The sequence below is a fragment of the Uloborus diversus genome, chromosome 7 (genome assembly GCF_026930045.1).
Source record: "Uloborus diversus isolate 005 chromosome 7, Udiv.v.3.1, whole genome shotgun sequence".
NCBI classification, from domain to species: Eukaryota; Metazoa; Arthropoda; class Arachnida; order Araneae; family Uloboridae; genus Uloborus; species Uloborus diversus.
In genome coordinates this window covers 43,827,943-43,855,394 of record NC_072737.1, presented here as the reverse complement: position 1 = coordinate 43,855,394, position 27,452 = coordinate 43,827,943, and the positions used below count along the sequence as shown (strand labels likewise).

At 33.2% G+C, this 27,452-nt stretch overlaps 1 protein-coding gene across 1 annotated transcript; it reads left to right on the top strand.

Moving 5' to 3' along the window:
• Positions 1-1,770: 1,770 nt before the first annotated feature.
• Positions 1,771-25,599, top strand: LOC129227050 (eukaryotic translation initiation factor 1A, Y-chromosomal-like). Its single transcript, XM_054861689.1, has 6 exons — positions 1,771-1,904; positions 11,160-11,243; positions 16,950-17,053; positions 19,372-19,504; positions 22,223-22,317; positions 24,984-25,599. Exons 1-6 carry the CDS (start codon positions 1,889-1,891, stop codon positions 24,987-24,989), a joined length of 438 nt encoding a protein of 145 aa, XP_054717664.1. The 5' UTR covers positions 1,771-1,888; the 3' UTR covers positions 24,990-25,599.
• The last annotated feature ends 1,853 nt before the right edge of the window (positions 25,600-27,452 follow it).

The following is a 27,452-nucleotide window of genomic DNA, read 5'->3' as shown; positions in this document are numbered from 1 at the left end:
CTTAAGAGCGTGTTAAGATGCTGAAATAATTGTTAAATAAAAACAAAAACTCGACTGTGTAAGAACCAAAAGAAAAACTAAAAAGAAAAAAAATAAAAAGACCACTATTTTAGAATGTTATTAAGTACTACTGAATAACTACACCATTGAAATATAGTTTTATAATCGATACACACATAAGACAAATCATGAATTCAAAAGCAGAATAGAAAGATCAACAGTCGGGGCCCATTTTTTTTTGACCAATCAAGGAACCCCGTAAAATTTGAATGGGCCCCCGACGTGTTGCACGCAGGTAGCGTGCGACACGATCCCGAACTAAAAATATGGTGACAGGTTGTTGATATTTTGAATTTTGATTACTGTCATGTGTTTAGTGACACTCCCAAGGGTAAGACAAATCGATTGACGTAAGAATCATTAAAATTTGCCAAGGCGTTTAGCCTCTACAACGTCACATAGGAACAAACATAGGTATATAGACTCATAAACACATTGCCCTCCTTTGCGTAGCGCACGCGCAGTCGGATAAAAATGAAGAATATGGTTCAAAACTTGTCGTAAACGAAGTCTTCGTTACAAGCAAAATGCACTTCTGCGAAGACTATTTTGATATACTTAACCGCTGAGCATTACATAGAAGGTGCGTTTCATAAGTAATGCGACCAAATTCATATAAAAAAAAAGCATTTATTGAATATATTGGTACAATGAATCAAAAATTTTCACACTAGTATCCTCTTGTGTCGATACACTTCTGGAGGCAGTGTTTCCATGCCTGGAAGGTATCCTTGCACATGGATTCAAGTGAAACACGGCCGATCGCAATGCACCGATGCGATTGTGTAACATTGCGATTGTCTTCAGTCCCGATTCCCTCGCAAAATTTGCAATTGCTCTCGAGCTGTCATAAGTGGAAAATCCCTCGCAAGTGCAGAAAAACATCAATGGCGTCTGTTTTGAATGCAAAGTTTATTTTATAAAATAAGTAGCTTTCAGGGCCGTGGTAGCCCGATCGGTAGAGTGTCGGATTCGGGACTGGAGGGTCTTGAGTTCGAACCTCGATGGTCGAAGACCCATCGTCGTTATTAAAGGGGACTGGGCGACGTTAAATATGCTCGTGGTCTCAATGTCCTCTAAGTGAAACGATAACACTGGGGGGTGCTAGCACCAGGTAACTATTAGCTCCTGGTCTAGTTCTAAATTCTCATTAACTGTTCGATCCGGTGATGGTGCTGCCATCTATTGGTGTAAAAAAATAATGGAGGCAAGGCAGTATGCAGTCCTCGACATAAATACAGTTGTAGTCAGTTGTGACTCGGAATCGAAGTAGCTTTCAAATAGTTTTTCACTATCACCAGTAGATGGTAGCGGAATCACTAATTTTTCTTCATCCTCCATGATACTTGAAAATCCCTCTTAATTTCTTTCCACTCTGGTTTCTTGAAATATAAACTTTCAATATATCATTATTATTTTCTTTTTTTTTAATTATCCATTTAGTTTAGTGTTCATTTAATTTGGTTGCGCATTTCTTTGGTTGCTTTCGACGAGCTCGACCGAGAGCGACCGGTTAGGTAATCACGTGACAGCTAATGATCACATGCTCCAATCAACCAATCAACTGCTTAAAATGGTAACCGCTATGGTAACCGGTTGATCATAGAACGCTTCGGTTAGTAACCAGTTACTTACCGGTCGACCGGTGAGTTTCGTCGAACGCAACCATTGATGAGAAGAATCTTAATCGATAAAACCTTTTTCAATCGTTTAATCGATATTTATTTACCTACGTTCATCGTGTTTGTTGTCTGTTGGCAAGACAGGCTTAAACAATTTCTCATCCCATTATTTAACTGAATTGTGATAAATTTACTGATTAAGAATAATGCCGAAGAATAAAGGTAAAAACTTCTCCAATCACTGGTCTTTTTTTTGTTGCATACTTATCATGAAATCGTACTTTTATGTAATGAGAATGTGAAGCAATATGGTTTGACATCCGTTGCTAGGTTTCTTTAGTCTGAAGTCTTTATTAAATGTCTAATATTATGTATATATTAAAAATACTTTCGTATACTTCAGACTATTTTTTATTCTATTTCAAAATATAATTTTCATTATTTTCCTTTTGAACTGGGTTTTTATTTGTTTTATGTACATTTAAAATTTTCTTCCTATAATTGTATCCGAAAGAGAACATGAAAAATTCGCCTTCATTCTATTAGAATTGTAGTTTAATGTTTCTGGATGTCACTGTTTAGAGTTGCCCATTGTACTCAGTTGAAATAGTCCTTTGTATGCGTATCTGACCTAGAAAAGCTTATCCGTCTTTACGTTGTCTTGGGCAAAAGAGTTCTGTCTTTTTTTTCCTTTACAGTCGACGCTCGTGATAACGACCCCGTGTCGTCCAAACAAATCTTTCGCTATAACGAAAGGTGGTTATAACATGTTGCATGTTATTTAGTCATTTTTTAAAATTCACGAATCATTTCTCATAGTTATGCTTTGTTTAAAAAAAAAAAAAATGTAGAAACGAACAAAATGAATTTAGCAATTTTTTTTGGCAGTTTCTTTGTCTTTTTAAAAATTATATGCTGCAATTGTGGAAGCTTGCCGCTTTTTAGACTTTTTCAAAAAAATATGTGTAATGTCTACCTCTTGTGTGCGGTTTTCATCACTTCTTTGACCCTACACCAACAAATCGTATCAATTTAAATATTTAACCTGCAGAAACATAAAATGTTCAAATATTAGTTTTCGAATAGTTGGTCCTGAGGATAATACATAATTTGAAACTTAATTCTGGACGTTATACTGGAACAAACAGCTCAGTTCGGACGCTCTAATAGACGGTAAAGTACCATTGCATCTATGGAATGGAAAATGGGACTTCATGCATAAGTCGCTATAACGGAAGGATCATAGTAATAGGAGGTCATTCTATTGAGCCGAGTTTCCCAAGTTATGGTCTGTGGACTCCTGGGATTCCGCGGGTCTATGCGAGGGGGTCCGTGGTGCTATCCAGCTAAAACGTTAAACATAATTAAGATTGAAGGACAAGTAACGGTATTTTAATTCAAGAAGGAAGCACATTCCTCATCACAGCATTAGGACGCTGCCAAGGTAGGTTTGCCCAAACCATGGTTAATAATTAAACCCCTAATATGGCATAAAAATACAACTCATATGATAAATTAACACACTTAAACTAGGCTAACGGTGCACTAACTTCAAAAGTTCATTTTTAATAGAAAACTTGTTGTAGAAACTTAGTGATAACATTTTTATTCCTAATTGAATTTGAAATAGAATTTTACTTCCATAACTCAGGATAATAATGTAAGAAATAAAAACCAGACAAGAACTCTGAAAAATATACAGAACAATGAATAAATAAATTTAAAGGAAAAAAGCATAAAAATATATTAGAAAAAAATAGATTTAACTGTGTCAAATCAATTTTTTTTGTGCGGGGTTCATCAACGAAGTTCATAATTTTTCCGGAGGGGGTCTACAAAGGTCTGAAGTTTGGGAACCTCTGCTATGGAGTGTTGACTGTATTATTATTATTGACAACATACATTTCGAGTTCGTGTACTTGGTCATACAGGATTCGTTTATGAGCTCACATCCAATATGACAGATAGCACAATATAGGCACATAGTGTAGGACGAATTAACAGCACAGAGAAGGAAGTTACAACGCCAACCAACTGCGCTACCAAGGCCCCTATTATTATTTTTTTTTAAAAATTTTATTTTGATACACGAATACAGTTTGGAATTACTTTTCTGCCAAATACTTATTGACAAATTATCGAAGAACAATTCTCAAATAGCTTCGAATTGTGTCAACATACTACGTTTACAAATTTGCAGTTATTTAAAAACGAAAACATTTGTTGCTTAGAAGACAGAATAATCATTGCATTTTTTTTTCTTCTCATTGAAGCTTTCCCCCCCCCCCCTTTATATATATATATATTCGCAATGCTGAAGTGCTTTTTTAATTGGATATATCCCACACTTAACATGTTGGTCAGAAGTGCTTCTGGTCATTATTTCAATTTAATTTGAGCATTTTTTGAACAAAAAATAGGCTATAGTATACTACTCTTCTAGTAAGCAATTTTATCATCTTCTATATTCTGTACCAATTTGATAATAACAAAAAAATTAATATTTCAGAATATTCAATACTCTAATTCTAAACTTGAGAAACTGAACTCAGTTTTGCCTGATCTTGAACTTATATTGCCAATTTATGCAACCTAACGGTTTCACCTGTCAGTAAATGTATCCCATAAAAATAATAGCCAATGATTGAGAAACCTGCGTACTTCAACAATGAAACTCACGCCACAGCATGATAATTTGATAATATGTTCTGGTAATGTTTAACATGCTGGGAAAGGCTTTATTGTGAATGGGCTGTACTCGATCGGGTTACTTAACTGATTTACTGGTATGAAAGTCATTTTAGGAGAATGAAGAATCAAAAAAGTGGTCAAAAATGAACACTATCCACTGGAGTTTAGAGTTAATCCACTGGAGTTAGGGTTAAGATTTCAAATATTAAAATATCCACCAAACAGGCAATTCCTTCGTTCAAATGTAGAACAGTAGAAGCAATTTTCACCCATCATACCTTGACAGGCAACTTTCTAGTTATGTATAAATGCAGGGGCGGATCTAGAGGGGGGCCATGGGGGCCATGGCCCCTCCCAAAGCCTTGTGATTGTAGGAATTTTTTTAAGAAAAAAAAATATTATGAGAAGATATCAAAATTTAACACATGTGTTTTTGCTGAAAAAGAAGTATAGGCCTTAATTGGGAGATAAATTATATCCCTATCCTGAAAACAAAACATTTATTTCCAAAATTTTTCTCCATATTTTACATCATTCCTTGATTTCAACTACAGACACTTGGACGATCTCTAAATGCTGCTGTTCTCAGAGTATATTGTTCACAAGAGAGCCTAAAGTTTCGTTTTTATGGCTTTAATTTCGAAACTAGGGGGAGAACCCCCCTTTTCCCATGCTCTTTCACAAATGCCTTGATATGTAGCAAAAAATTGGGAACAAATCTGATATACCCCCCTCTTGGCGACTTTTTCCTGTTGGCGCCAAAAAAGCGTCGCCAAGAAAACTATGTATGACGTCATATGTCATACATCGTTCTTAGCGATGCTTTTTTAGCGCCAACAGGAAAAATTCAAATTATGTCATTAATTATTTAATGAAATTAATGCATTAATTTTTTTCCGTTGTTTCTCCGGGATACGAGCCCTCGGTCTCATAGTACTTTCGTAATGAGACCCCTGCCTCGGTCTCATTACGAAAGTACGGCTCTCCTCTGATATGCCCCCCTCTTGGCGAGATTTTAATTTTTCGCTCGATACGAAAATCGCCAATAAGGCGATAACTTGGCAACCCTGGTTTTGCAACTTGAACGCTGGAAAGTAGTTTCTCGAAGTCTGTCTTTTTGCACGTGTCTGTGTGGTAGGAGGTAGGTGCTCATATGTTCCGCTCTTAGGGAGATTTTAAGTTGAATACTCTAAAATAAAGTTTCAATTCAAACTTTATTTTAGAGTATTCTTTTTCTTGTTGTTTTTTAATGTTAATTTAGTTGAATTTTCTATTTTAATTATGAGTTCGGTTTGTGATGTTGTCCAAATGTATCAATTGAAATTTTTGAATGAATCTTCTTTTTCTTTTTCGTCAGGTCGTCCAACGTTTGGACGTACCGGAGTCCTAAATAGATTTTTTAGATTTAAACTAATTGAAAATAAAGAGGTTTTTTTAGAATTTTTAAGGGAAATTGGTTTACTTAAGAATGAAATGTTATGTTCTAGATGTAATTCTGTTATGAAAATTAAAAAAACTAAAAAATGTTCAGATGGGTTAATTTTTTTTTGTAGAAAGGTTATTGGGGGTGTTGTTTGTGGAAAAGAAGCAACGATCAGGAGTGGGTCATGGTTTAGTTCTAGCAAGTTGAAAATAGAGGACATTTTTTTGATAACATATGAGATTTTAATTGGGACCAAAACTGCTGATATTGAAAGTCAATATTTTTTTTCATCACAAACTTTAGCCGATTGGCGAAATTATATTAATGAAGAAATATTAAATTACATTGAATTAAAATCCGAACAAAATAGGGGGGGTTGGGAAAGTTATTGAAGTTGATGAATTTAAATTTGGGAAAAGAAAATATAATCGGGGACATGCAGTTGAGGGACAATGGGTTTTTGGGGGGGTTGAACGGGGTTCGGGGAAAACTTTTTTGGTTGCTGTTGGGGATAGGGGTAGGGAAACTCTATTTTTGGCAATTAAGCAGTGGATACTACCAGGCACGACGGTGCACTCCGATTGTTGGAGGGCATATGATACATTGGGGGAGGAGGGGTATGAGCATTTAACAGTCAACCATAAACTTAATTTTGTAGATCCAGAAACTAAATGTCACACTAACACAATTGAATCCACATGGAGACACGTTAAAAGTACTCTACCAACATATAATAGATTAGGGGATTTTAAATTTTATTTAGCTTATTATTTATACAAAAAAAATTGTGAATACAAAAATGAGGATATGTTTGTAAAGTTTTTGGAAATAATTCGCGAAATTAATTGGGTGGAGTACAAAATACAAGTAAAATAAGGTTGTTTTTTTTTGGAATATTTTTTGTCAAAACAAACATAATTTAAATATTTTTGTAAAGTAATGATAATAAAAAATGGGATAATTTCCCTAAGAGCGGAACATATGTGCACTGCCTCACGTGAGGAAGTAAAAGAAAAGTAAAAAAGGTAAGTGAACATATTTTGAATTATTGTGTTTTTAGTGTGTTTCTGGTAGTTTGTATTTTGGTCTGGTTGGCATTTTTGTAGCACAAAAATGGTGTTAATTTCACATAAAATCTGTGACTTTATTGTATACTGAACGGAGGAGATCTGTGACTTATATCCGACTGTGATGTATATTAAAAGTCGGAGGGATAACGGACCGAGCGGCAGCGAGGTCCTGGCGAGCCCGAGGTCTCATAGTACTTTCGTAATGAGACCGAGGCAGGGGTCTCATTACGAAAGTACTATGAGACCGAGGGCTCGTATCCCGGAGAAACAACGGAAAAAAATTAATGCATTAATTTCATTAAATAATTAATGACATAATTTGAATTTTTCCTGTTGGCGCTAAAAAAGCATCGTTAAGAACGATGTATGACATATGACGTCATACATAGTTTTCTTGGCGACGCTTTTTTGGCGCCAACAGGAAAAAGTCGCCAAGAGGGGGGTATATCAGATTTGTTCCGAAAGTACTATGAGACCGAGGGCTCGCCAGGACCTCGGTCCGTTATCCCTCCGACTTTTAATATACATCACAGTCGGATATAAGTCACAGATCTCCTCCGTTCAGTATACAATAAAGTCACAGATTTTATGTGAAATTAACACCATTTTTGTGCTACAAAAATGCCAACCAGACCAAAATACAAACTACCAGAAACACACTAAAAACACAATAATTCAAAATATGTTCACTTACCTTTTTTACTTTTCTTTTACTTCCTCACGTGAGGCAGTGCACATATGTTCCGCTCTTAGGGAAATTATCCCATTTTTTATTATCATTACTTTACAAAAATATTTAAATTATGTTTGTTTTGACAAAAAAAATTCCAAAAAAACCTCTTTATTTTCAATTAGTTTAAATATAAAAAATCTATTTAGGACTCCGGTACGTCCAAACGTTGGACGACCTGACGAAAAAGAAAAAGAAGATTCATTCAAAAATTTCAATTGATACATTTGGACAACATCACAAACCGAACTCATAATTAAAATAGAAAATTCAACTAAATTAACATTAAAAAACAACAAGAAAAGGAATACTCTAAAATAAAGTTTGAATTGAAACTTTATTTTAGAGTATTCAACTTAAAATCTCCCTAAGAGCGGAACATATGAGCACCTACCTCCTACCACACAGACACGTGCAAAAAGACAGACTTCGAGAAACTACTTTCCAGCGTTCAAGTTGCAAAACCAGGGTTGCCAAGTTATCGCCTTATTGGCGATTTTCGTATCGAGCGAAAAATTAAAATCTCGCCAAGAGGGGGGCATATCAGAGGAGAGCCAAAAATTGCATTTTAAGTCTTGTATTTGGAAAAAATGTCAAAGGAAACTAGCTTATCCAGCCCTTATCAGTTAACTTGCTTAAAAGCAACTTAAATGAATTTTTTGGGACTTCAATTACAAACAATCTTTGATAGGACCCCCTCCCTCCCTAGTTTATATCGTGATGATAGCTTTAAAAGGAGGTTTTTGGAGGAGCTCATGAATTTTCCATCTCTTTCTAAAATATGTATAAAAATAGTTAAAAATGGAATTTTTAGAGCCTCAAATGCAAAATATTTCCAGGAAGGAAGGATTCTAAGCACCTTCACACTTGCTTTAATGTAAGCAAACATTATAGCTAATGGTGCAGTTTTAGGCTGGACAGCTGAAGAGCACCCCTCCTCTTCTAACTTTTCAATATATAATGACAGAATATTTTGGTTTTTAAGCTTTATTTTCAAAAAGTATTTTTGGGTCAGCGCCCGAAACCTGACCTTTCTCTGAACATCATCAAAAATAGATAAAATACCTTTTTAGTTTCCTAATTTTCAAAAATTACTCGAAAATTTAAATTTTGAAACATTTTTGAAGGAGATTCCTAAATCCACCCCCTCACCTAATGTCTCGATATCCCGAAAGTTGAGTTTTTAAAACTTCATTTTAATAAAATTTCTGGGAGTTCGGAGTTAGTTCAAAAATTTCGGATGGCCCCTCCCAAAACAATCAGCTGGATCCACCACTGTATAAATGTACCCTCGAATGTATACTTTTACACATTTTCTAATTTAAAAACTGTTTCTCAACCAGTTAAATTTTCTTTTATAAAAAAATGGACATTTCTAAGTAATACATAATTTTTAACCCTGATTTTCTGAGCTATGTTTATTAATTTATAATGTTTACTTTAAAAAATATTTCTTTTCTATGCCTTTTAATTAGCAATCGACCATTAAAAAAAACCTGATTATTTTTTTTTTATTAAACCATCTTTTATACCAGGGCTTCGCAACTGGTGTGCCGCGGTATTTTCGTAGTTATACAAAAAGAAAAAGGCTTGACGTATTTTATTTTAAAGTCACGACTGAATAGCGTTTGTATCGTTTTGTAACTTCTCAATTCACCCTGTCGATCATGAGCAATAAGACATACCCGACAAGGGGAGAGGTGGGATTTGCTGCCCCACCTTTTTTAAACTTGTGATCCTATTACTTTCAGTTTTTGAAAACGGATTTTAATTTCCACGAAATCAACTAATTATACAGATTTTTTTCTAAATCTTTCGCAAACGGGAGTATCGTCTTCTCCCCCAAGAACTTCAGCCCCCGCTTTAGCTTTTGTTTTCCTCTTTTCCAGTTCCGATACTAATTTCCTTTTATCAGAGTTTCTCAATGCTCGGTTCTGAGACTTAGTAAACTAGAAATTAAAACCATACACTGTTAACTCCATCGTGAAACTCTCATGGCTGAACTTACCAGATGAGCTAAAATCATGAATTTCATAAAATCGAGGCCGCGAAATTCTCGCCTTTTCTCCGTACTTTGTGAAGAAATGGGGGCAGATCACCACTCCCTACTCCTTCATATAGAGATTCGCTGACTTTCGCGTGGTGAGGTACTATCAAGAGTTTTTGAATTGAAAGACGCGGTATGACAGTTTTTGATTTTAAAAAACGAAGTGCAGTGCGCCAGTTTGTTGCAAGACAAATATTGGCTGGCAAAACTTGCGTACATAGCTGACATTTTTGAAAACCTTAAAGAATTGTAATGGAAAGAGCAAGGACAAGGAGATGTTACATTATGGACAACCAAGCGGGTTTAAATAAAAAATTCAGCTGTGAAGAGAAGAAGTAGTTTGTGACTCCTTGGACATGTTCAAACGGACCGTCAACATGGTCCGTAATGGTATGTCTGCCATGGTACGTCCGTACATGGTATGTGAAGAAAATGGCATCGAAGAAAAGCTGCTGAATGTGGTGGCAGAACATTTAATCATACTTCAGGACAAGTTTAAGCCGTATTTCAAGAATAGTAACATGGAACAGTATGACTGGATTCGCGATCCATTCTTTTCATCTGCGGATGCATCAGTTAAAGACCTTTCTCTGAAGGCGCGAGAAGAATTTATGGACCTCAAAAGTGACCGTACTCTTAAACTTAAGTTGAGCGAAGTGCCTCTGGACGAATTTTGGTTGCTGGTTAAAAATGAGTATCACACTATCTCTTGTCTTGCTTTTGATGTGCTGCTACCATTTTCAAACACGTGTATTTGCGAGCTCAGCCTCTCAGCCCTCGCGCTTATAAAAAAAACCAGTAAGAGATCATCTATAAGAGCCTGGATCAAGAACTTCGTGTAGCTCTTTCCGGCATAGAGCCGAACATCAAACATCAAAAATTAGTGTCAAACGGAAGTTAGATGCTTGGTTTTGATTTCTTGCTTGCTTCTTTCTTAAAACATTATTTGATAAATCGTTTAACTGCAGTGTGCACTTTAATGACATGTTTGACAGAAATGCCTTGAAACATATAAATTATAATTTTCTGTAAATAGCTATAGTTTTGTTGTTCATTTTCAACCTCAATACATTCGAAATAGTTCTGCTTTCTAAACAAATTTAAATACACTACGTTTGTTATAATTGTTTTATTCATATGAAAAAAATCCATCTCCCCTCCTTCCCCATCTTTTTACCAGTGAATGATAAAAACATTTCTATATTACCATTGTGAAATTAAGTTCAGTATGCCCTGTTGATCTAGAAATTTCTTAAGTGTGCCGCAAAGTAAAAAAGGTTGAGAAGCACTGTCTTATACAACTATATCTTTGATCTAACTAGTTTTTTTTTTTTTTTAAACCAGAAAAAGTGTTCAAAAATATCTTAAAGTAACATAGAGTCAAAAATATTATTGAAAAATGAGCTTATGTTGCAAAATATATGTGACATGTCTGTCATAAAAAATACTTGCTGAATTGGAGTGTTAAGACTTGTAAGGTTACTACAAGTTTTTAAAAATTATTTCAACTTTATAGGAAAGGGAGGTAAAAATAGGAGAAGAGGTAAGAATGAAAATGAAGCTGAAAAGAGAGAACTGGTGTTTAAAGAAGATGGACAAGGTATGTATTTTTTTCTATCAAAGGTTTTCTAATGCTGTGATATGTATTTAAAAAAACAACATTAAGTAAAAGAAATTTTTAAATCGTTTTAAACTTGCTTATTCCGCATGTTTGGAACATTCAGTGATGTCGTTCTTTAGCATTCTTTCCACATAAATATGTCCAAATGTTACTACCAAATGGTGGTGCTGAAAATTTTCTGAGATTAAAATTTTCCACAATCCATAAATTTTTTTACCAAAATGTCATTTACTGTATTTGTATCATATTTAAAGAGTTAGTACCTGGACGACAGAGCCTCACTCAGCTTTAAAAGAATTATTTTTTGTCAACTCATGTTTTTTTAAGGTTCAATACTTTTCCAAATATACTTGAAAAGCTTCACGTTAACCAAATATTAAGCACTCGACCTTCTTATAACACTAAAGTACCAAACAAAGAAGATTCTGAATGTAATTAAATCAACATTTTGCATTAAACTATCTGTTACATTTGTTTCCACTATACAATTTTCTTGTCAGTAATTAAAATATTTTGACCTTGGAGCCACTTTTGCTATGGTGAAATCGGTTTTTAACCGAATACTTCCTTTCATGCTATGATGCGTTTCACTATTTTATTCCAATCGAGATTTTCTTTTTGAATAAGTACTTTTAGTGTAGTTGGTCACTTTACGCCAGAAAATGCTACATACAGCATGATATCCATCAAAACTGATGATCCACAAATCATTCCAACAAATTTTAACAACTGTCTTAACAAAACATAAACAGTCTCAAGACATACGTTTCTTCGAAATAAAATTTAGATGCGTGATTTAAAAAACATGTTAATCTATTTGAAGTGTAAAAAGAAAATAAATAAATAAAATAATATAGGACGGTCAAGCAATAGTATCACTTAAAAAAGAAAAAAAGCCTTACATCGACTTACATAATGCTTTTGAATTTGTTTTCAGCCAAGTGTGTTTGAAATAAGCCAAAGTGGCCAATATCAGCCAAGCCTGGCAACCCTAAGCAAGTTTAAAATTTTAAAGCGAGAAGAGACAAATTTTCATTGTTATGGTTGCAAATCGTCTGCCTGATGCATCAATTCACAGTTTACTTCAAGGCTTAACTTAATTAGATTTTATATTAAAAAACTTTTTTGTAAAAATTCGCGTTTTTACAGAAAAGACACTGATGTAGATGAACTTAAAATGCAAAACTACAATTAAATCCAAAATTTCATCCAAATTGTTAGAGCCGTTTCCGAGATACGAAATATAAATATATATACATACCCACAAGAATTGCTCGTTTAAAGACATAAGATTATGTGGGAAAATTGAATCTGAAAGACTCAGCTGATCTTGAGTAAAAAGTATCAGTAAAAAAAAGTGCTTTTATGAAAGGCATGAATTACAATAATAAACCATACAGACTGAAACCAAATGTTGGATTTCCTTGTTAATTTCCTCATGCCACCAAGAGTTCCTGGGTATTATTCAGTTTTAGTTTTTGTAAAAATTTTTTAAAACCTGTTATGCATAACATTGTTCCTCAGATTCACAATTTTCCTCAATTTCCTCTTTTTTTTTCTTAAAATTTTTTTGTCCAATTTCCCCCCCCCCCCACACATATATATATATATACTAGCAAAAATACCCGGCGTTGCCTGGGTAAGTAATAATTATGAGAAACAATCGTTACTTGCCCTTGTTTTCTGTTTTAAGCGAAAGAATTTAAAACAAACCTTTTTGACGTGATTAAAAATCGAGCTTCTTCCTTACTCATTAAACTAAAATAGCAATAAGTATAAAGAACAAAATAGTATTCAATTAGAAACGAAAGCACGACATTTAAGCATATACAAATTTGAAGAATTTCCGAAATATGAAATTAAATTTTACATTTTTAAAAAGATTTATCTGTTAGTACTTTTTTTTTTAATATAAAACCTTCTCTGTTTGGCTATTGATGTACGAACTGCTTTAAAAAATGTAGCCGCCCGTGTTCCCCTTACACTTGCTTTAGTTTTTTTGGGAAATTTAAATTTTTGTGGGCACTTGGTGCGGTTTAAAATCTTACCAAATTTGCGAGAATCATTTTGGGACACTTTCGATAATACTCCCCCTCCTTACTAATTTTTATTATAGAAATATTGTTGCCAGATGCTGAGATACTTTTGGTCAAAATAAAATGGCGCTAAACGGTTTCATCCGAAATGTTTCCAAAAATAAGTAGTAAAATTTGGCGATTGTTTGAAATCGTGCAAAAAGAAAAATTAATGGAAATTTTTGTGCGGTTTATGGATTTGCCTAATTTATTTGTTGAATTATTTTACACAGTATTTTTTTTTTTTAAAGTATCTTTGATTGGCGATATTTTGTTTATATGGTGAAAGCTGAGAAACATTATTACGTAGTCTTTGGGCTCAAAAACAGCGACAGTGGAAAAAACTGCCAAATGCATCAGCTACTGAAATCTTTCTGAAAAAATTCTGGCGATATTTCTGCTGGTTGGTTGGATATAGTGACCAAGTGTCCAATCAGCATAAATAATAATAATAAACCATTAATTACATAAGTTTCGTTTAAAAGTAAAATGATCAGCCAAATCCATTTATTTTTAGCCAATCTTGTGGAAAAACGTTACTTTAAGATTTGACTTGAGAAAAGTCTCAAAAAGTCAGACGAAACGCAAAAATATTCAACAATACAACAATTCTTGGGAGTTGAGATGACACACTAAATAATGACTTGGGTTGATGAAAGCCTTCGAACAGGGAACAAAAAAGCTCATAACTCGTTTTTTATACAACTTAGAAACTTCGAACAGATGCTATCTTCAGCAGAAAAATTGGTGCTTTCGATGAACATATAATGTTAATATGTGCACGTTTTTTTCCACCCCCATATTGGGGCATTTATGTGAAAATTGGGACTAAAATTGGAATAAAAAGGGAACTATCAATCGGATTTTTTTCGAACTGGTCTATAAACCTTCCCAGTACCAAAATGAACAAACGGTGAAAGTTTCAGCCAAATCTGCCGGGTAGTTTCTGAGATCTTAGGGAACAAATTTACCAAACTCCATTTTTATATATATAGATATACATACACACACACAGTTGGCTCTGTTTAACGACTTTCAAGGGACCACAAAAAATCGTCGTTAAATAGAGCATAGTTAAACAGAGTCAACTGTACACACATACACACACACACACACATATATATAATATAATATACAAAACCAAATGCCAAATACCAAATATTAAACAAATTATAAAAAAAATAATGATGAGAAAAAGGGAAATTGCAAACAGCTATTTAATAGAAGAGAAAGTATGAATCCAGAGCTCATCAGCCATGGAGGATTCAATAAATATGGTCAAAAGACCAAAAAAATTTAACTATGAACTAAAAAAGTGTTTAAGCTGCTGTCTAGAGTAACATTGGGCAAATGCACCACATGTTAAACTATAAATAATAAACAAGAGCTCAAACCTAAAACTAAAAGCATGGGGTTTTGCCTTGACTAATTAGGAAAGCAAGTTCCGAAATAATTAGCCATCCACGGACAGTACCTGCCAATAACCAAAATTATCTTACCTTGAGATGCATTTATGATAAAACCAATCTGATGTTCAACTTGACAGAATTCATTCTAGTTATCAACGTAAAAGTAAAAAATAAGTCCATATCCAAAGAGATTAATTCAAAAACATGCCAGTGGTCCGTTTCCCACATGTAAAATCCTTCCACCCCGGCAATCCAAAAAAAAATGGTTTGTCACGGTTGTATCATACGTTTACACAGTTAAACGGTTCAAAAAAATCGAAATGTTCATCAAAGGCTATACTTAAGCAAATGTTTTCAACCAGATTTTTAGGGAAGTTATTATTAAAAAGTATATTTTTGAGTACAGAAATTTCTTGATTAAATGCGGAAATGATATTGCAAATTCTTTTTATTCTGATAGTTTGCGAAACAATGATGCCAAACATCAATAGAACAAAAAACAGACAAGGTTAAAATATAGATAAATGTCAGCCATGAAGCCAGTACTCTTGAGCAGTGGAAACTTCATCCTATGGTCGAAAGACCAAACATTTTATACCAAAACTAACTAGTATGTTGTGGCCATCACGAAACTTTCTTCTATATTTTTCCTTTTTCTGATCCCTCCCCATGCTTGACGAGGAAGCAATATTCCTAACAAAAACAAAATTACACATGCAAAAACTTGACGACCATCCCAATGTCTGAATTATTGTAAAAGCAAAGCAAAGAGCGAAAATTGAAAGTTATTTTAAAAGCCTTGCTTGAAATAATTGTAAATATTTCATTTATTAACAAACATAAGATGGCAACAGTTAAAAATTTTAAATCATTGAGATAATATTTCCGATCATTTCCATACAATTAAAATCATGAGAAATACGCAGATGACAATCTATTACGATTTATCTATCTTATTGTTGCATTAATAAAGCTATTTTTATTCGCAAAAAAAAAAAAAAAAAATCAACACCTCTTGAAGCGATTATAGTCAAAATTGAACCAAAGCCTGTTTACGTATGGGTTCACATATATTCCAAATTTCAGCCAGAACGTAGCATTACTTCTTGAGATAGGGCACTCACAATGGAAAAAAAGAACGGGCGATTGCGCTACCCCCCTTTTTAGCTGTTGACACCAAAATAAAATCATCTCTTATACCCACTAAGGGCTACTTGTCAAAAAATTTTTGTTTGATTCCGTTCGTTATTTCTTGAGATACAGCAGTCACAATTGACGACAAAAAACATTCTATAACTCAACCTTCGTTTGAGCTATTGACACCAAAATTGAACCAGCACCTGCTCCTGTTAGGGGCAACATGTGGACCAAATTTTGTTTGATTCCGCCAGTTACTTCCTGAGGAATAGCAAGCATGCGTAACTCCAAAAACGTCCCATTGCTCCACACCCCTTGGAGGAATTCGCGCCAAAAACCAATGGGCATAAGTTCACATAAGGGCACATATGTGTACCAAATTTCGTTCAATTTCATGCGGTAGTTTTTGCTGTAGAGCGGCCACAAAAAACTGGTCACACACAGACGTGACACACACACAGAGAGACATTTTCCAAAAATAGTCGAAATGGACTCGGCACACCTCAAAACGTTCGAATCTGACGAAATTCGAAAATTTGCACGAATCCAATACTTTCTTCTATATATTAGATATAGAAGAAAGTAAAAATAGGATGTCCAGTTCTGAAAAAATCAACATTCAAGATTGCATTGAGCAAAACGCACCATATATGAAAAATGAATGCAGATTTCTGGAACTAAGACCTAAAACTAAGTACTGGGGTTTCATCTCGGACATTAGAAGCCAAACTAACATTGTTTGTCTTACTTTATTCTTACCAATGTGTCCGGGTGTAAATTTGAATCTGTGTCCATCAGTTCTATTTCCCTGCCAGTCGATAAAAATAAAATTAAAACAAAACCAATCCAATGAATAAAAAATAAATAAATAAAAGCGTCATCCATAAAACAGTTCCTAGGACATTCCCGGTTGACTGAAAAACTTAATTAAAAAAACATCATCAACTGGAGTTCAAACATGTGACTTACTCCATGCAGGATTTTTCTGGAGTAAAAACTCTTTGTATTTTACACTTTAAACTAACACTAAACTCTTTTATAAAACACTTTATATTTTATTACAGAATATGCACAAGTGGTAAAAATGCTCGGTAATGGAAGGTTAGAAGCGATTTGCTTTGATGGTATAAAAAGGTTGTGTCACATCAGAGGAAAACTCAGGAAAAAGGTAATTCTGAATTAACACTTATAACATACTTACCTTTGTACAATTTTGTTGTTTTTATTTGTTTACACACAGTTTGAATTTTTCACAAGTTTTGAAATCGGGGATGGGTCCAATGGGAGGGTTTTAGGGGTTAAACCCTTCCCATTAGGGCAAAAATAATAATCCAAAAGAAGAAAATGTATGTTTTTGTTTTATTAATTTTTATGTGAAAGTTTGTGTGCAGCGCTTTTTTATTAAAAAGAAAAAAATCTCTGAATTTTTTCTGTAATTTACAACTGTTAGTTTTATTAACTGGAATAATAACTTGGAAAAACTATGGAGGAAAAATAGCTCTATAATTTGTCAATACAAAGCCTTAACTGCGTTAATATGGCTTAAAGGAGTTTATGATGTATTTGGCATCTGTTGCAGCTATGAAGATGCATTAGTGATTGTATTGGGTAATGTAATTTGCATCTGATGCAATAAGCTCTTTCTTGTTTAGTTTATTAAGTATCATTTCAGAAAATAAAACCTGATATACATCCTGCATTATCAAAGAACTAGGGGACAGTTTTAAATACTTATTGCATTATACCGCCTAGCAAACAAATTTGATTTAAAAAGAAAGAAAAAAGAAAAGTTTTTTAAAGAGACAAACAAGGTTTGATAAAAAGAAGCTGCAAAATGAAGGAATACTGCGGTAACTTGTGCAGTCGAAATTATCCTTGAAGTGTAGAGGGAGGGGGCAGCAGTCCTTCGTGGCGTCGAAATGCCGTACTGGGATCGGCAATTTTACGTGAAACTAATGTTTATGAGAGATTGAACTCCCCCCCCCCCTCAGGTAAAGATTTAGAAACTTGAAAACCATTCCCTTTATGAAAATCTGAACACGAGACTGTTTGAAATGCAATAGCATCTGCGTCAGTTTTCGTTCATTTTGGTTTGCTATCTAACTTTGTCAGTTGGACTTCAATAATTTTGTGTTCTTCATTTATTTTTACTATTATGTTTTATCTTCTGTAGTAGTAATAGTGCTACGATACTTGTTCCCTTGTTATTTTGCCACTCTCATTTGAAAATTTCAACCAAATTTCATTGAATTTAATTCTACATTTATATGAAATTTATTTTTTAATAATATGCATTGTGAAAGTTTTTCAATGAAGTTATTCTTGAAGTATTGCTTTTAAAAAGTTTTAATAATATGAATTTCAAGTTTAGTCAGGTTTATTAATGGAAATTAAATATATTTAGTTGATAATTTGAAGGTATCTTAAAAAAATCCAATATAAATTTTGTAACAACTCTTATTTTTAGTAATTTTTTTTGTAAAAAACATGATTTTTTTCACTTTGATTAGAATAGCATCAAAATCTAGAACTTGTAATGTTGTGGAAAAATCAGGAAAAGTTGGTGAAATGTTATTGGCTCAAATTCAATGATTCACTTCATTATTTTTTGTCATTGTTAAAACTTTGACAATCATATCAGTCATTCTAACTACAGCGCATGCCGGTTAATTGTATCAGTAGTTAATTGAATCAAGTGAATCGAAAATGAATCGAATTGTCGAAAACAATAAAATCCAGCCTTATTGAATGAGCCGCTTTATTGAACCAACTACTTTATGGAATCAAAACTGTTTAGAACGAAATGTGATTCAGATGAGCAACGGCCACTGTATTATGTATTGTTGCATTTTTATTAATATAGCATATTTTGCTTTTTTTTTGGTACCATTTTTCATATTTTTCTTCCTTTAAAATATACCGTCTCTTTACATCTACATTAGGATTCATTTAAAAAAGAATCATTATGTATTATAAATTAAATAAAACTTCTTTTTATTTTCTTGAAATTTGGAATGATAAAAATGTTAAACAAACTGCTTATATTGTTTATTAGCTGCTTATTAATTTAATTCTCATAATATTATGGAATTCATGAATGCGTAATTTTTATAAAGGGTTTTAACCTGAATCTTTTTTAATTGCAATCAAAGGAGGATACAAATTAAGAATCTAAATTTTGTATTCAGTTGTTGTGTTATTTTTTTTTCTTATTTCCAAATCGTATCAAAATTAAAATGCCTTATTCAGTTATAACATTTTGCATTTTGTAAGTTTCAAGAAAATTATACTAATTAAAGCATTAAATCAAAAGTTTTAGTATTGGAAACATACGTCTCAGTTTGTGTTGTAATATATCTCAGGTGGTCCATCGATTAGGGCAGTTTTTCGTTTTCATTTATTTTTTATTTCAGAAAAAAAATCTTTGCTCAATCTGTAACAAGTATATAAAATATTAATTATGAAACTCTCATATAAATGTCATAGGTTTGGATTAACCAAGGTGACATTATTCTTGTTGGATTAAGAGATTATCAAGATGCAAAAGCTGATGTCATACTTAAATATAATCCTGATGAAGCCAGAAATCTCAAAACATATGGTGAACTACCTGAACATGGTAAGTTCAGTTTTTGGGGCATGGTTCTTTCTGTAAAAGCAGTATTTTCATTTCTTTCTCATATGCTGATATCTATTGAAAAATCATACAGATGTTACTTGAATATTTGAATATAAAACTACTGTATGTTTTACTGTTATGTATACAAAATTAAAAAAAAATTTCTGATTCTTGATTCAAGTGAAAACTATAATAAGTAATAATTGATTGATAAGTAATAATCAACCCATAATATTTTTGCTTTGTCGCTGTTGATGAGTTATATACAGGGATGAAAATCCACGATTTTCCGCCTTTTGTATTTTTTTCATTTCCCGGACGCATAGCATTTTCCAGCGATCGATCGCGATCGCGTTCTTCCGGTCAAGATTTTTGCTGACTCACGTGTTCTTTCTAAGGTAGAAAGAAGGAAGGAGCTTCGTTTTGTAAGTGGGGAGGGAAAAAGGCTCGAGAATGACATAGAAAGCGTCGGCGTTTATGCATTTCGAAATCCGATTGCATCCGCTTCCATAACACTCGCTCATTTTTGTCTACTATGCCATCCTATCACTTAAACCTTTATAACTTTTTGTGGACTATTATTTTCAACCCTTCTTGTATGTATTTTGTTTTTTGCTGAAGACTTGTACGCTCATTGTTTTGCCACGCCCATTTCACAGTCACTTTCTAGCGATCGCGCAAATACCCCCTCACCTCCTTTCTGCCCCGACCTTCCCATCAGGATTCTTGCTGAGGCATACATTCTTTCTTGAGTAGAAAGAAGCTAGGAACTTTTTGCTGTGTTGGTGAAGAGGGTGAAATAGGAATGGAGGGAAAAATGCTGGAGAGTGATGGTGGGTGCAATCGTTAGATGTATCTTTTGAAATCCGATTGCATCCGCTTCTGTTACACTCTCTCATTTTTATCTGCTATGCAATTCTACTGTTTAGGCATTAATACCTTTTTGTTGACTAATATTTTCAACCCTTCTTATACTTTATTTATTAAAAAGTCAAAAGCACGTTTAGTTCGTGATGAAGTAGACGTCATAAATGTATTGCAATGTATTATGATATATAACTAACGGTACATTGTACAACATATAATTTTTTTTCTTCTCCATTTTACTTATTCACGATTGTCACGAATAACGGCTAATATGAACAAATTCATGAATTTTCAGATTTTACTATTAACCGAGTTGAACTGTAATGTTTCACAAAAAATAGTTTAAGATAACATATATATATATATATATTACAAAGAAAGTGAAGATTATTTGAATTATTTGTAGTGTCTTTTTCACACCTAAGGAAGAGAGCACTTAGAGTTACATTTTTGCTTGAATATATTATTTTTCATGAATTACCACTTCATGAAGCAAATTGTTTTCTTAACAAATCTGCAACACTTTAATCTAAAAATGTTTAATTCCTAAAGAAATTGAGATGGAAAAACAACCTGTTCAAAAAAAGTAGCTAAGTTATTTGAAAAAGTCTATCTGAATATACTCGGTCTTATTGCTGTTTTAACTTTTCAAAAAAAAAAAAAAAAACTTTTAGCCCCCCAGTTAATCAAATAATAGACAAGCAAACACCCGGCTTATCAAAATGCAATTTTCTGGATACGAAAATTTCTCCACATATGAAATAATAAAGAACCCTGCTTAATCAAATAATTTCCTGTATGATCTAGCCAGCGTTTGCAAAAATTTTCGTTAAGACAGATTATGATTAAGTCTCATCTGCAACAAAGTAGTGGCTTCTCCCCTATGTGAAGTTCAGCAAATGTAAGTTGTTGTTCAATGAAATTTTGAGAACTGAGGTGAGGATTATAGTTTGGAAAAATTAATGCAAAAGTGTTTGTACTTTTGGAAAGGTTCAACTTTTGAGCAAGCAAAGTAATAAAGTGAAAAGTAATGCCAAAACAAAGATTTTGTAATTCAAGTTGTAGGTGCACATTTTTTTAAATAATATTTATAAGCAGTGATGTTCCCATCAACTTTTCTGAGGGTATACTCCCAGTAATCCATTATGCACAATATGTGTATGCGATCATATGCATAACATGTTATAATTTTTAAGATTTTGAAGCTTGAGGGTATATGTTATGTGTCTGAAAAATATTTGAGAGTATATGTGAGAGTATATGAAGCATACCCTATGGGAACACCACTGTTTATGAGTACTTACAGCAAATATATTTGTTGATTATATTTTGTTTGTTTAGCATGTATCAAAAACTTTGCACGCCTGGGCCTGGCATACATTACTTCTTTTAAATAGCTACTGATTTTTTATTACATATTGAGATGAGTATTATCAATACAATGTATCACTCATGTCCTCTAAGGTGAAAAAACGTTTTCTTGTATAATCAAATAATTTTTGATGAGCGTAACATATAATGGGAAGGTACAGCATTTGTTTCAGCAGGACCTATAGTATTATAAACTATTTTGAGAAAACTTTGACTTTAGGTGCTGGTTCACTTCCAGGAATGTTGAGAGCATTTTACCTATTTGTTTTATTAACAGTTATTATTATTTATGCATTTAATGAGCAAATTTGGTATTTTCAGGTCATATTTTGTGACCTGATAATAAAGTTCTATTTAAATGTGAATAATAGTTTTAAAGACTTTTTTTTGAAATTACTGTATACATTTGAAAATGCTTTGGATTTTATGTTTCAATTGAGTTTTTTCGATATTTATGTATACTTCGCTATTCTTTTCCAGCTAAAATCAATGATACTGTTAACTTTGGTGAAGAAGAAGAAGATGATAACATTATTGAGTTCGATGAAGTTAGTGGAGACGAAGATATTGAAAATGTAATTATTACTACATTTTGAAGTTTTCCTTTTAAAATGTTCATGTGACATTAGCTATGGTTATGCTTAGCAATTAAACAGGATGACTGGTCAACCTGGAAACCATGAAAAGTCTTTAGAATTCTCTGAAACATGGGAAAGTGTGCGAAATCTGGAATTTGCGAAAAACATATTTTTTTCTTTTTTGCCATTGGTGTAGACATTAAAGTAAAAATATCAACTAGCATTGAAGCAGGTTTTTGGTAGTTACTTTTGTTATTTCTACCACCTGCTGCTATATCATTATGAAAGGATTCATTTTTAGATGATAAGATGGTTGGAGGAAATAGCGCCAGCTCATATGTCCTTCCTGCCTTTCACTCGTATCCAGATAGTTAGCGTGAATTTGGGCAGACAGATTGCTCTGAACAGAACTCATTTCTATTGAACAATAAGTGGATCTTAAGATCGAAAAGTTCTGTAATTGATGTAATTAGTATGTTTATGATAAAAATTTTTGATTTCTTCTTTAATGAAAAAAATTCGTTTCTAAGATTTCAAATTTTCCTGTTTCGTTAGTTGTCTTTGCGATTACTATTTATACCAACTATATTGCATTTATTCTAAATTATTATCAATGAAATTTTAACATTGACTTTCTTGTAACCTTGTTGCAAGCATTATTTGATGAATGAACCCTAAATTTCGTGTGTTGAACTACATTGAAAATTTGAATCTGGCATTCTTCTCATTTTTGTGTCGCCAATGTTTCACTTAAAAAGGCAGACAGGTTAAAATTACGTCAGAATGTTTTATTGCTTATATTATATAATTAAAAACTGACCGTATGTATCTATGTATGTATGTCCAAGTTACTTCTCCCGAACGACAGTGAACTGATCATTGAACCAGGTATTGATGGATCCGTAATCTTCCTATCTTTATGTTTGGCTATTCCTATGATAATAATTAGCAGAGATATCAGTTAAAAACTTTAAGTATGACGCTTAAATTTCGACATAAAATCCCTATTTTTCGAAGGCTAACTCATTAAATGAAAGATCTGTTGCCATTCTTTGTTTCTCGAATATGAACAAATAAAATTCTTGTTTTTGTTTTGATTCTTTCCCAGCAATTGGGATTTAAAATGTTTCCTTTTTGGATATTTTTCTGCAATCTGCTGCAAAATTTTACAGATTTTTTTTTCCCCGTTCAAGCCTGATTGTTGAACACATGTCACTTGACATAACTTTTATTTTTGAGGTAGACCGTGCAAATCCGGACGACGCAGCTAGTTCGTTTATTTAAAAGGCATTGGACCAAAATAGGGAAAATGTCCAGCTTTTTCAAGATACTATTGTTTGTTTTTGGATAATTTGGCGAAATATTTGTCCTATATAGAAGCTGACCTTTCAACTTAGAATATCGTTTTTTTAAATTCCTTTACTTATGCATATTTTTTCCAATAAGTTGAATAATCATCAAGGGCTCATACAGGAGAACATTTCAATTCACAGTCTTAGAAAGGCATTTTGGACTATCAACTATCTTCGGTCCTTAGAATGTCGGGATTGAAGAGGTTTAGAGGCAGAAACCTGGGAATTTTTGAAACTGAACTCTTTTTAATTCATATTTGTAGGCCATCTTAAGAAAGGTTTAGAAGACTGACAATTTTTCAAAATAGAAGCTCTAAAGACTTAATTGAAACAACTTTTTAAAAAGCCACGACAAAAAGATGATTTACCCAATAACGATTAATCTGTGAATCTCAATTTACAGTTTTAAAGAAAATGGTCAATTTTTCTGTAATTCTTAAATGCATTTTGGAAGTAAAACCCAAAAAGAATGTCAGCTGGTGCGATACCCCCCCCCCTTGTAGTTATGCTAGTCTGCTTGATAGATTAAATATAATTAGGTTGGAGAAGAAATTCAGAACTGTGAATAATTGATATTTTTCGTAAACTCTTAAATCCAATTTGGCACCAGCCATCCTCCAGCGAGTGGGTCCTAGCACAAGCTCCCCCCCCTCCTGTGTGGTAATGCAACTGCTGCATTTGATAGAGTAAATAATAAAAATATTGGGAGACTTTTCTGAATTGAGGTATTTGTGTTTTCAAAAACTTGCAATTCCAATTTGAGTGTCACCCCCCCCCCCCAGGCATGTGACCCCGGGCCGGACCGCCCCCTCCTCCCCTCTGCAGAGCGATGCCGTTTCCTTCATTATTTCAGACGTATCTTAAGCATAGGAAAAGATAATGAGTTTCAGTTTTTTGGTATAAGAGGACGTCACTACTAGGTTTAAGTTTTGAAATGATGAACATAACCCTGGATATAGTATTCACTCCATGATGTGGGGTGAAAAAGAGGAGGGTTCGGGTATCTCCCTGGAAAATTGTAAAATTTATAGCCTTAAAAATGCATTTTAGCTTCATATTTTTCAAAAACTTGCAATTCCACTTTGGGTGTCATCCCCTAGATGGGTAACACCCAAGTCGAACGCCCCCCCCCCATAGCAACGACATTGTAAAATACATATTGAAAGCAATGCAAATAACAAACCAAAGTCAAAAGGTGTGCAAAAGCAGCTAAAGTAATAAGTCAAATAAATAGTGCGATAGAGAAACAAAAGTGCATATTGTTGTAATAAATTGTGACTTATTTAAAATTTTTGTGTTTTTCTTTTTTAGATATGAGAAGAGGATATACACAGTTGAATTACACGAAGGAGAAGTTTTTAAACTATTTTAAAGCATTTTAAGCCGTGCTTCAAAATGCTTTTATATTTCTGTTAATTTAACAATCTCAAATCCCAAACAATTTGAATTAATTTTTCTATTGAGATTACAGTATTTATTGTCAGTAATTATTTTTTCCCCTTGAAAAATCAAGAAAAGTATTATATTTATGTCCAAAAATATGTAATTTTAAATTATGAACAGTGTTTTTAATGTAAAAATGACTATTTGTAAATACTGAGTTATCTTTTATACTTATATGACGTCAATTAAAATTACGTTCTCCTAATGCTGCTATTTATTTTTCAAATTAGCTCTATAAGTAGCAGGTAATTAGAATTATTTATTGACATAATAAATGTACAAATAAAAAACGAAGATTTGTATGAGACTTTTACATCATTCCATTGTGAGAGTTGAATGGAAAATATGTGCTGCATTTTACGTTATTGTACATACATGTATGGTTGTTAGTTTTATGTTTGTACTCGTTTACTGTCAGTATTGTAATTTAATGTGAAATAAAAGTTGACTCACTGTAGTTTCTTTGAGTTATTGAGCAATCACATTGCTTATTGTTCTCATTTGACTGTTTTGGCGTCCTTTGATTTTATTCCCCCTCCCTCCCTTTGCAGCACCACCATCGACCGGCCTCCTTTTGCAGCACCACCATCGACCGGCCTCCCTTTGCAGCACCACCATCGACTGGCCTAACGATGCTTCTCCTCTAGCGAAAACCATCCCCAGGTTGCGTCCATATCCTAGACACACACGCATACATGCACACCTACCTATGCACATACACACACATACCCACACACTCATGCCTGCACACAAACACAAACGCCTGCATACACATGCACACGTGATTGTGAAAAACATAATTTGAATTCAAGATGTCAAAATTCGAATTAATTATTTTTTTTGTTATCGTCATCAATACTGATTAGTTGAAACTTACTTAAAGTTTCAAATCAATGCTGTTGTGCAAAGAACTTTTCCTAAAAATAATTCTTCCCTTTAACTTTCTTTGTTTCCAGCACCTTTGGAGTGAAATGTGTTATATTTTTGCTTCTTTTATGGGAGTTACAGAAATGCCAGCCCTTGAGGGGTCACACTACCTTTCAGACATTTTTTTTAAATTTAAGTAAATTTTATATTTTTTTGAAACCATAACATGCATACTTATTTCATAATCAATAATTTATTTTCAAAATTTAAAAATATTGCCTACTTTTTTAAAAATTCAAAAAATTGAGGAAAATTTTAATTTTTAAAAATCTAAGGCTTTTTTATTTTTGCACTAATTTAAAAAAAGTTTTTTGCTAAACGATCACTATAGTCATCTGGAAAAATCTGCATTTATTTGCTTATGAGTTTATTAGAAAATTTTCTGTGATTAATTATGTAAAAAATCAAAGTTTTAAAAAAAAAATTTGGTTTTTAGCCTACTTTCCCAGTCAGAGAAAGAAGAAAAAAGCATGAAAGAAGGCTTAATGCATCTTAAAAATATCCCGAAAAACAAAAAAAAAAGTCAAAAATAAATAAAATAGTTAGATAAATATTGAAAAATTAAAAATTGGAAAGTAGGGTATTGAGATGGGAAAAAATGTCTGTCCCCCCCCCCAATAACTTTTGAATGAATAGTCCGATTCGAACAATTTTTTTTTGTTAGATTCCCATAATTCATTCTTTGATTTGAACAATGTTTTGCTCAATTTTGAACAGTTCAAAAAAACTTAACATTATCGCCTACAGGGAAATTCAAAGCAAAAATAAATCTTGAACTTAAAGGCGAAATGGCTCCAAACAAACTTTGTAGGGAAAAGCTTTTGATGAAAAACATGTATCGTAAACATCTTTTTGAATTGAACAAGTTTTTGTTCAATTTTGAACAGTTCAAATCTCTTAACATTAGCGCCTACGGGGAAACTGAAAGTAAATATAGATTCTGAACTTAAAGGTGGATTTACTTCAAACAAACTTTGTTGAAAATAGCTCTTGAGGACCTACTCCCGACTCCGACAATTTTGGTGCTCCTGACTCCGACTCCTGTGCCTGAAAATTACTCGGACTCTGACTTCCCGACTTTGAATCTGACTTTGTAGCTTTGGCAAAAATTTCTGCATGGATAAAAAATAGCTGACTCAAACTCTTGGAAATTCGCCTCTGACTCCGACTCCTGTATCAAATAATAAGTCCTACTCCGTCTCTGCAAATATTGGCAGACTTGCGGACTTTTTGGGGAAATGACCCAAGTTGACTGAAATGACCAATTCGAACTCCGAGTCTTTGAATTGAAAACTTTCGGCTCTCGAATCTAACTCTTTTGTCCCAAAATCATATGGACTCTGACTCTGACTCCAAAGCCATGGTTTTTATTGTGAAATAATTGTTTTAAATATATTTTGATTTTATTTT